The sequence below is a fragment of the Diachasma alloeum genome, unplaced genomic scaffold (genome assembly GCF_001412515.2).
Source record: "Diachasma alloeum isolate Michigan unplaced genomic scaffold, Dall2.0 Dall_scaffold_00661, whole genome shotgun sequence".
Lineage (NCBI taxonomy): Eukaryota > Metazoa > Arthropoda > Insecta > Hymenoptera > Braconidae > Diachasma > Diachasma alloeum.
In genome coordinates, this window is record NW_021680793.1 from 417,849 (window position 1) to 429,647 (window position 11,799).

General features: G+C 36.3%; 1 protein-coding gene across 6 annotated transcripts in view; it reads right to left on the reverse strand.

The window, feature by feature from the left end:
* The window catches only part of LOC107044023 (rho guanine nucleotide exchange factor 17), a 108,364-nt gene that overhangs the window by 79,837 nt on the left and 16,728 nt on the right, over positions 1 to 11,799 (reverse strand). For all 6 annotated transcript variants that reach the window (XM_015265753.1, XM_015265754.1, XM_029126534.1 and 3 more), the window contains exon 2: positions 5,458 to 5,635. In XM_015265753.1, coding sequence (XP_015121239.1) covers positions 5,458 to 5,616 — 159 coding nt within the window. In that variant the 5' untranslated portion in view covers positions 5,617 to 5,635. The remainder of the gene's footprint in view (positions 1 to 5,457; positions 5,636 to 11,799) is intronic.

An 11,799-nucleotide genomic window follows, 5' to 3' on the forward strand; every position in this document is an offset into this window, starting at 1 on the left:
ACACTGAATTTCACTGGTATGTCCTTTGTTACCCCGTCGCCCTTGCGGGTGTAAACAAAGCGAATGTTCTAGAACCCTGTCCATTGAGTTGCCCGTGCGAACCCCGAAAGTTTATTCGACACGAGGCGCCCTTATGATTTTTCACAGCACTTTTCACACGTTTTCACCCACTATCCGGCTCCAAGGACCACTGTTTGGTGAATGACTAAATTTAGGGTGGATGTGGGATGAAAATGTGGAGGGAGTTGTTGGGAAAATTACTGATGAGCCGGATTTAAAAACCACACTTTATTTTGTGGGATCGAACCACTTTGTCAAAACTATTTACACTCTTTGGAAATTTTAATAGTTGAATGTCTAATTAAATTGATGATTGTCTTTCACTGTAAATTCGTTGAGTCACTGACTTTAGGCTGAATTTAATCAACAGAGGTGATGTACTGAACAAAACGGTGATCTTACAAAGACCGGTGATGTACTTGATTACTAGTGAGCTAGGTGAGGTTCGAGAAGCTACTGTACTCGGTGAGGTGCAATATAAAACTTGTACAGGTGATTTGCCCGAGATAGACTTGTACGGTGAGAGGCTAAGCCTAAACAGATTCGCGCGTGTTTCGGTGACTTATGACTGATGACCCGAAGGGTCCCGGAGATTTTCGAAGTAGGCCGATGGTCGACCAGAATGTTCTGGAATTTTAGTTGCGTTTCAAACAAGACCTTTTACATTTTTTCCATAAAATGCATATTTGCTGAGTTACGAGGTCTCAAAAAAAGTGTTTTTCAGTATGCCAAAATTGTGACTAGCCATAAAAATTTCAAAAAAGTTTTTTTTCCATTTTTTTTCCAGAAAATGATGTCTCTACCGGCCCCTCGCAATATGTCAAATTATCACAGGAAAAAAAAAACATGCATTTTTTCTTGATCGAAATAGCGTGGAATGTCCCATTTCCGACCTAGGGAGGTAAAATAAAGAGGTTGTGCCACGTGCGTACCAACCTAGGTTAGAAATATACTGTTTCAATTTAGCCATTTACTCACGTTAACGCAGATATTTTTAATTCCTTCGGGACATTATCCGCAAAGTGATTTAATTTGAGGATTCTCCGCCTTTGATTTAAATAATTACTGAAATAAGATCATAAAATGAGGAAATGCAAAATGATTTTGTGATCCGCGTACGAAAAAACTTGATAGAAGAACCTAGCAAATTCAATAGAAAATTCTGTGGAAATTCTGTTGTATTCTATTGAAAATCCTATCAGCTTTCGGATGATTCTGTCGAAGAATTGAACACCTTTAGTGCGCTTGTTTTAATGGACAATATCCAATAGAAAATATTTGATGAAAAAATCAGTAGAATTTCCTGCTCCTATACAACTTTTTCTATTGAGACATTTTCTACGGGAGTTCCTTGGCGAAAATTTTGTATGTTTTTTGTTCCTCCATTTTCCCAATTTTTTTCAATAATAATGAGAAAGAATTGGAGAAAATATCTCAACAGCATAAGTTTTCCAGAAAAATGAAATTCTATCAATTTTTTAATTGAATATTTCTATTGAATATTTCCACCCGAGGGTGGGAAGTACTCACTTTCCTTCCGCTCATCAGGGAGCAAAGTACGAACTTTCCGTGCAGGTGTGTGAAAAATGAATCTCACAAGTGAGCTTGTCCATATCGGCTGCAGGCAGCACTCGCCCGGACGCTCGTGAGCGCGTTGCCCAGGTGTTTATGCCAAGCGTCGCCGGGACGCTCAATGTCGCCTTATAAAATCCGGAGCAACTATAGAAACGACTTTGGATATCTACCAAGGTTCCCGGAAATGAACTGCCTGAGAAAACATCAATATTTACTAATTTAAACACAAAAAACACGTATATGTTGGTTATTTTTTCATTCGATTTGCCATAGTTATTATTTTTAACAATTTTATTGTTTAAATTACTATAACTCGGAATCTGTAGAAGCTATTGAAAAAATTGTCAGATAAAACAAATTTTTTCCATGAAAATACACATTTTTTTCCTACTACTTCTTGCCTAATTATCATAGACAAGGAGATTTGGGAGGTGGCAGCAACGAAACGGGTGATGCTTGAACCATCGCGCCGGCACGTTTAGCATCAAACTCGGGGAAGATAGAAACAAATCATTCAAAAGAAAAATGTTCGTCATTTCTCGGGCAAGATAGAAAACAATCATTCAAACGAAAAAAACTTCGATTTTCCCTAATGACCGGAGGAAAGTGGCCTATTTTATTCCTCGGATTTCGACGTTCCTCGGAATGCCATAAATCACGTTCCTCCCTGCATTTACGAAGAAAAATCAAACTATACCGTATAGTTATGACGAAAAATAGACACACGCGGGTTGGAATGTCCGATTTTCCTCCCTTGGTGCACAATCTACTATTATGATATTATGGCGTGTTACAAAGATTTAAACAACCAAATTATAATAAATAATGCCTATGACGAATCGCATAAAAAACAACCAGTACATTCGTATTCTATGCCACCGAATTATTAGATAGAGCACACGGAGAGAGATGTTCAGTAAAAATTACGAAACTTACAATTCACTCACCGATTACGGAATCGACTTAGAAAATTTAAGTGACGGTATCGTAATTTTTTACAGGAGATTCAGATGAAAATTACGGAACGCTCCGGAAAAATTCCATGACAGTTCCGTAAAATTTCCTGCAGCCACAATTCGCTCCGGAATTACGGAAAAGATACGTAATTTTTATTGAATATTTCTCTCCGTGCATGTTTTTTTGTTTCAAAAGATTGCGTCATTGCTAATTCGTACCCCTTAGGATAACTTTTGAACCTCCATTTTATTAAATTTGTTTGAAAATTCTAACTGCATGCATATTAGTATCACCCCCCTCCCCCGGACAAAAACCGTAAAGTACGCCATTTTGACACGGCTGTTACGTCCACCTCGTGCCGAAAAGGGCCTTTTCGTTTACTCGTAAACGAAAAGCAAACGAAGTCTTTTTGTTGACTTGTAAATGAAAAAAACATCGCCACTTGCTGAACGTAACATGACTGTCAAAAAATATTGTTGGACACATGATGTGCGACGGAAACTCTCAGATTCGGGAATTACCTTGACTTCACACTCGTGAAAATTCCATCTCACTCGTATCGAAACATACTATTTTGAAGCCTAAATTCCAATTTTCATAATGAAAAAAAAAACAATTTTTTTGTGTGCTCCGTAATTTACTAAAATTTATTTGAAACTTATTTGACCCCCCCCCCCAGTTTCCCGCGTTCCAAGCATTAAGAAATTAAGAAAAAATATGTTTTTGTTGAAAAAATTACATCATTGCAAAATTATCCACCGAAAGGTAACTTTCGAGACCTCTAGATTTTAGAATTTATTTGGAATTTCGATAACGGAATTTTCTGCGGATATTAGTGCGCTACCTACAGAATTTTTTATGTGCTTCTCCCCAGAAATTTTCATGTACTCTTGTAGAATGTTTCATGGGCTACGTGATATTCCTTATGCCTAACGAGATTTTGCGCCTTCATGAAGGGGCAGCCCTTAATTTTTCTGTAAAAATTCTAATAATTTTCTCTTCGTGTGGTGTAGCACGATGGCTTTTCCAAGGCTGCAATTGCAATTTTTCTCCGCGTATCAATCAGTCTCAAAAGGTCAAATGGTTTAAGCCAACAACTACGATTACAAAAAAATTTAATCCCTAGGGTCAACGACGACAGATATGTAGAGGTACCGCAAGGGTCGAACAGGAGAAACCATTTGTGCCTCAAGGGAAAAAAAGGAGGGGGGGGAGGCACTGGAGTGATTCTAAACAAAATCATGGTTAGGAGGATCAGCAGGGGGAAGTTTTAACCCGTCAAACCGTCTGACCTTTATTAGCGTTTCGCTAATCCGGTACGTTCAACCCTTGTAATGACTCCACTTGTCCCTCTTGTTTGACTCCTGTGATCTCATGGTCATTTGATTTGTTGCTACGTACAATTAACTAGTACCTGCTTAGTTCTTACTTAGTTTCTATTCGGCATGGCAATCGCAGCTGAGGCTTCCCTAGTAGAAATTTCATTGCGCAGAAACGTCGCGGCGTAAGTTGGCCCGCGACATTGCCTTTCGCGGCAATGTACCTCAGAAAGGTACGCAGCAGGGTCGCTGAGACAGGGCTGCACGGGGTTTATGCGGGATGGACCTAGCTGTGTTCGTCCTAACCTCAAATCCCGTCAATTAAGAATTCACAATCTTCAGATTATGCGTATTAATTCAAATCAATTATTGAAGGATTAAAGATTTGTTAGTAAATAATAATGTCACGCAACTAATTGATGATTATTATTATCGATAAAATGAAAAAATGGGAGCGCACCGCGTCAGTGTCGCATAGGGTTCCGGCAGCGACCTAGCCGCGGAGTACGGCAGCGCACTCCGTGCGTGAATGTCGCTGCAACAGCCAATGTCGCACAGCCTCTCACAATTTCTACTAGGGTTGGCTGATTTAACAGCATCAGCACTTCTTACCCCAGACCTCTAGTTCATCATTTGTCATATTACCGTCAGTGTGGGGGTTATGGAACATGTGGGGGTACTGGAACACTTTGAAGCATTTATTAAGAAAATAAAGTCCCAACCGTGTTAAAACTATAGGGAATTCCGTCTCGATGGTAGGATGGTCTCTTATCTTTCCCTAGGATTAGGTTTGGTCGAGGTGAGTCAATGAAAACCATTTTAAATAAATCCGTTAAAAGTGGCGAGCGAGTGACTCCCTCTCGTATGTGTGAATTGAGTTGTTGGGTTTCACTCGCGTGGCAAGTGCATCGCCGTGTTCAATGAGACTTTTCTCCCAAAATGTAAGTATTTGGTGAATTAAAAAGTGTTTGTAGTGACATTAGATGAATTATTCTTGATGATTCAATAGAAAAAAATTAGAAAAATGATTAATTCAATTGAAGAGAATGAGGTTCCGTTATTGAGACACCACAACACGGTCTTGAGGCAGTTAGCGAACCCCCCGCCTGTCAAAAAACTAACCTCTCATAAATTCTTTTCGAACGTCTCTTGAAATATTTGTTCTTCTTATTACATTACTTTGTTGGAATAAAGTATTTATATCAACTTCCAAGCCTAGAGAAATCTATAACCTCATATGAATCTCCCTGTTCCACAACTGGTACCTTTGAGGGTTCCATAAGGGGGACATTTTGTTTTCAGGGGTTCCATAAATGAAACATTTGCCGGGCGTCACCTTTTCTTGAATATTAATTAATCTATTGACCCCATAAATATGAAAAAATGTTTCAATTGAAGGAGAGATACTGTTTTAGCTGTTGCAAAAGTTAAAATCCTAAAATTATAGATAAAATCATGTATCACAGCGTTCACCGTGGATTCTACTCGTAAAGTGTTCCATAACCCCCACACTGACGGTATTTACATAATATAATTTTAAACTTACTTGTGACAGACGAATACCATATCTGGTTCCCCCTAGAATGACATATCCACCTCCACCGCTTCCAGTCATGACTCGGGCTGCTCCGCCAAACCACCCCCCTATACCACTGGTCTTCTCGTTCTTGGCACCACCACCACCGTCGCCGCTGATACGGGGCATCCTTCATCCTTCTCTCACCCTGAAATCCGAATGAATCATCTTGAAAACTCATTAATATCGAATTCAATCCATTCGTTGAGTGGGTTGAGACCAGTTGCGACGGGCCATTCGCATTTGTGAAATCATTGTGTCACTCAGGACTGAAATGAAGTCAAACCAATAAAATCCCGGGATTTCATAGATTTCAGATGATTTCAATTGAAATCACTCCCAACCGATGAAATCTCATGAAATCATGAAATCAGTAACTTATGAAATCTTTTCGAATACATAAAAGAAAAAGAAAATTTTTCGACTTTTTTGTATTCTTCTACATATGCCCATTTACGTGTCTTATTTTTCACACAGAAAAAAACAAATCGGTGAAAAAAACGCGCATTTTCTTGTACGACCTCCTGAAATCCTCAAAAAATATCGAAACATTGTGTTATCGACAGAGACATTATCTGCGGGTGAAGACAAAAAAAAACAAAACAAAAATGCAACATCAACAATCGATATTTTCTGAAAATCTCCCATACGACGTTGGATGTTTCGACTGAGGTGAAATAGATATTTAATCGAGGGAATGAAAAAAAATATATATTTGATTCTCATGGCTTCACCTTGATGGTTCCATCCCTACATTTTCCTCCCTTGTAACTCTCATGCTTGAGCCTTCTTACATTAATATGATGCATTACTTTTCCTCCGGGTTCTGTTCCCATTCCCTCCTACTCTATTGTCCCTTCCGCCTCGAAATAGATGAAAACGAAAATTTGAAATCACTTGAATTCGCGAAATCACCGAAAAATCCCCGGCAATCACATGAAATCATGGAAATCTCTACGAAATCACGTGAAATCAGCAATCACTGTGTCATCGGATTTCCAAATGAATGGCTCCTCAACCAGTTGAGTCTCTTTAATTCTCAATTTTCCATTGTTCCATTGTCTCCATTATGAAAACCCTAGGAGCATTCATCTGAGGAGCTCGTTTATGGAGAGTCCGATAGACGATCAAAAATATTTATATCGTCGTTTCTTTTGCAAACAGTCAACTAATTTATCAAGAGCCCTCTTCTCTAAAGATTCTCCTTAGCTACAAAATTGTCCGCCTTACGTTTCTTCAATCAGTCTGTATACAACGATTAATAAATGAATAAATAATAAAATTGGACTCAAACCGACTTATTCAATAATTCAATTATTCATAAAATTCAATATTCAGTAAAATCTGATACATAAAGTAGCAGAATGGAATAAAATAAAATGGGGAATTATATGTTAAATCTCCGTTAACAGGGCGTATCCTGGTTAGTTATCAACTGAACAATTTGACTACAGAAAAAACTGAAATTTTTTTCTCAAATTGCTCCCTCGGTATTTCTTAAATAATTACCTAAATACAACGTATTTAACACTTGATTCGCGTTATCACTTCACTACCTCCTTTGTTACCCGCTCATTAAATCAAATATTTAATTTCCGCTGAGAAATTGATCTTTGCGATCAACGATAATAATAATAATGGAGATAGCACAGTTGTTTCTAATCCGGCACATTCCATTCTCCCGTGCATCTGTTATTTGAAACATTTCAACACAAATGGCTGATAAATATTTGAACACTTCGTCATCAACTCAACCGTATACTCCTCCGTTTTGCCACTCGCATAGGAGATGAAAACTTCAGTCATAACACGCCAATAATTCCAACAATATTTGACGTAGATGATCCGAAGACCGAAAAATTACAATTCGATTCCATTATTGGCGTAGATCTGCATTTTAGCAAATTGCTTATTGGAAATTCACAAAGGCTTTGAACTGTTTTTATTCGGATTGTGATGGAGATAACAGCAATAACCTTGGTGGTAGCGACAGATTTGTTTCAATCATTTTTAATCGTTTCCAGCCATCTGCTGTAGCTAAATCATTGTCTCAACAGATTTTCTAAGGTTTATCGTTATTAAAACAATGAGACTGTTCACTTTCAGAGCAATTTATGAAAAATTCTAAATTCACAAAAATCATCATAAAAATCAAGCCAACGAATATAGGTATCGTAACGATCTTTCAACTTGGACAGAGCGGCTATGATACTAATATTTTCAGGTATCATTGAATGAATTTAGAGTATGATATTCAAAGATATCTTCGCAATTGTGATTTTTATAAAACACAAATTTTTTTTAAATTGTTCTGAAAATCAAAACAACGATTTCAGCTTTCGCCTTTATCTTCGAACTCGGTCAAAGAGCCATCCGAAGCATTTTTTCAAGCCATTATTCATTGAATTTAGAACGTTTTTTTGAAGTTATGGTGGGACAATAGATTGTTTTTTAAATTAAAAAATTTCAAAATATAATGTATGAATGAAATTTTAATTTATGTCGACAAAAAGATTCAATTCCTTCGATTTATCAGAGAACAATTAAAGGAAAAGTTTGTCACTAACATACATACATACATATACACATACATACGGACGGGGTCTAAAAATTTGAATTTTTTGGATCCTGATATAAAACGAAAAATCCGAAACTTAAATTTGGACGATTACAATGTTTCCATTCGGAAGCAAAAAAAATCAAAACATCGTTTTTGATCGCAAATTTTCTGAATTTTTCAAATATGATAGCAATTTTTTCGCTGATTTCAACTTCATGGTGAAAATGGAACCATACAACTTTGAACGTTGATTTGAGGGCGTTTCCCACTATTTCCCTGAATCTAATTAGAAAATTACAGGATATTTCCAATAACAATCTTATTTCAAAATTGTTCGTTCGTCTTCCCCTTTCATTGCACAAACTATTGCTAGAACGAAGATATTTCATGTTGTCATTCTTGTAGATTTCGAGACTGAGACTTCCTCTTTCATTGTTTATAATTCGTTGAAACTTATTACAATCGCGTATTATCATATCTCGAAAGGTTTCAGCAATACTGCAAACTTTGCATCTCATAGTCTCGAAACCTACAGGAATGACTATGTGGAATTTGTTCGTTCCAGCAATGGTTTGTGCAATGAAAGAGGAAGTTCATATAGTTCAATTAGATGAGAAAAAAGTCTTTTGAAATTTATGATGGAACACTAATCACATACCCACGTCGAAAAATGAATAAAATCCAGTAAAATAACCGGCATTTAATGATTTATTGAACACTAATTAATAGAAATTAAACCAGAAAAATCCCTAGCAAGGATAGCGGCCGTTACACTGTATTAAACAGCCGGAAACATTCAACATCAAATAATAATAATAGTAGAAATTAAACCTCCTGAATATCATAACCCAAAGTTGACACAGTGATTGTTGCATGAAGAGAAGAGCCATGGAAAGAGTCCCATGTCAAATTTACGACTTGTATGTATTTCTAAAATTTAGGAAGCATTACTATGCTATGGTAATGATTCCACTGGAGTATGGTATTACATACTATGGGCCATGGTAAGTCTCTCGATGGGAATGAAGCCTATGAACATAGGAGAAATTACTATATTGAATAGTACCCGCTACCATGTTACAGGGTAGAGTGTAATATTAATTATGGTAAAGGGACCCATAGTCATTTGGTAAAGTTTACCATAGTTTATAGGAGAGATTACCATGCACTATGGTAACATGACCTATATTATATGGTAAAACGTGACAGTCATAAAATGTAACGAATATAAAAGATAATGATCACTAAACTATATCATGATAATGATGAGTACAATGAGATAGAAATTTCAAGTGGGATATATATTTATATTTAACGTATTTGGTTTCGACACTGTCTCAATGATTACAGAGTATTTTCTTATAATGTTGAATTCTTTCCTATTAATAATCATCAATATACTTAGATTAATCATATCGAATATCGTAAGGATCACATTTAACAATAACATATTTACATCAGTATTTTAATATCAGAATATACATATCTACAGAAGAGTGGGATTTTTTGCCCCAAATTTTACCTAATCATTGGAAGATTTTTTGGCATTACGGTGCTATAAAAATTATTAAAAAATTCAAATGTGAGTAATTAAACTCAACACCTTTGCGTGAGAATTTAGACCCAACGTTTCGGAACGTATTGCTTTCCATTCCCGGAGGAAGCTATATACGATAGGATACAAAATTTCATTTGTCGAAATGTCAATGTCGACCACCTCTTATCATTTATATTAATTTCATAGGATTGGAAATGTCTTTCAAAGGAGTATTCGTGTAATTATTGAGTAACAAAAATAACTTGATTATTTGGCTCTAGGATTACGATATTGATCAAATGTAATTTAGGACCAGCCTCGGTGGGTATCATCAATATTACGTTTTCCCTGATATCATGTCCCAAATAATTGAGAGAGCTTACTATTGTAATATCCCCAGATCAATTGGACGGGAGAACTGGCAGAAAATGACGATAATTTGGATCTAATTCTAATCTCTTGTTAAGAGCTGGACCAGGGAGAAAAGGTGGTGGTAAAAACTTGTTGATGAGTAATCGATAATTCAATTTTCATTGTGCCTTGATGGCTATTTTTAGTATTTTCTACGATATCGAGAAAAGGAGAGATTACCATGTGGATGGTAATCAGTACCATTTATACATGGTAATCTCTCCTATAATAATGGTTGTCGTTGCTATATTGTATAGTAATGCCTACCATGTTCGAATGGTATTGATTACTATGTACCATAGTACGCTTTACTGTTGAACATAGTAAAAATTACTATTGAGATTGACTTAGAAACCCTTTTACCATAATTTATGGTAACCTCTACCATACAAAAGTAACCCCTACCATTCACTTTTCTCCGTGTGATTTCACGTGATTTCATAGAGATTTTCATGACTTCATGTGATTGCCAGGGATTTTTTGGTAATTTCGCAATTTCAGACGATTTCAAGTGATTTCAAATTTTCATTTTCATCTATTTCGAGGCGGAAGGAGCAACAGAGTAGGAGGGAATGGGGACAGAACCCGGAGGGAAACTAACACGTTCGAAAATATATATTCGAATGATGAATTTCGAGTCGAAATGGATTAAGGAATCGAGAAAAAATTGCCGAAAATTTTCAGGCCAGATTTGCCTACGATATTTGGAGGAATGGCCCAAATATTATACAAGAATTCAATTGTTTTCTTCTTTAAAAAAATCCTACAATAATGTGTTATTCCATCAAATAATGTAGGCAAATCCAGCCTCGAAATTTACGTCCATTTTCGTCTCGTTTGTTTCGAATCTATATATGTATAAAGTAGAAGATTTCTCGACAAGCAAAGTTCCCGCGGGTCAATTGATGGCGCTCCGAGTGAATCAACCATTTTGATTTGAAATGCGTCGATCTAATTTGACAAGTTCAAAGATGCAAAACAAAATTTTTTTCTCGCACTTTTTCGGAAAAATTTTCAAGGGGAAGAATTGGGAAACAAGCTCACATCAACGTTTTATTCTTCGGTTTTGATTATAATGTTAAAGTAAGGAAGGAAAATGACCATCATTTTTTGAAAATCTGGAAAATTTCCGATCAAAAACTATATTGAATATTTTTCAGGCATTTTTGAGAATGTTAAATTCGAACTAAAAATTCCCAGTCGAAGTCGTGTAATCACGCGAAACGCCAGTATTTGAGCCGTTCGATCCCCGCTATACCCGAGAAATCTCCTTCTTTCTACATAACTATTCGAAAGAAACAAAAAGAAAAACTTTGAGGCCAGATTTGCCTACGATATTTAAAGGAATAGCTCGTTCTATCCAATATATGGTGAAAAATAAATATCTTCTCGTTTTTGGAATCATATAACATAATGTACTACAGGACAATAAGAAATCGGAAAAGATTCTTCAATAAAGTATCTTACTAGAGTATCTCATGTACTTAAATACTCCTGAATTACCAAAATCACTGTATCATTAAAATATATTACGATCTTCCTAGACTTGAAATGTTGAATTTATTTTCCCAATAAATAGCAAGAGTAGTATTGAAGTTATTCAAAGGTGTATTCACAGTTACAAAATTTTAATTGAAATGTTACTATTGAAATTTAGATATTCACTCAATTTTGTCCCCAACCCAATTACTCCAGTAATTTCTCTCTCTCTCTCTGTCTCTGTCTCTGTCTCCGTCTCTGTCTCTGTCTCTGTCTCTCTCTCTCTCTCTCTCTCTCTCTCTCTCTCTCTCTCTCTCTCTCTCTC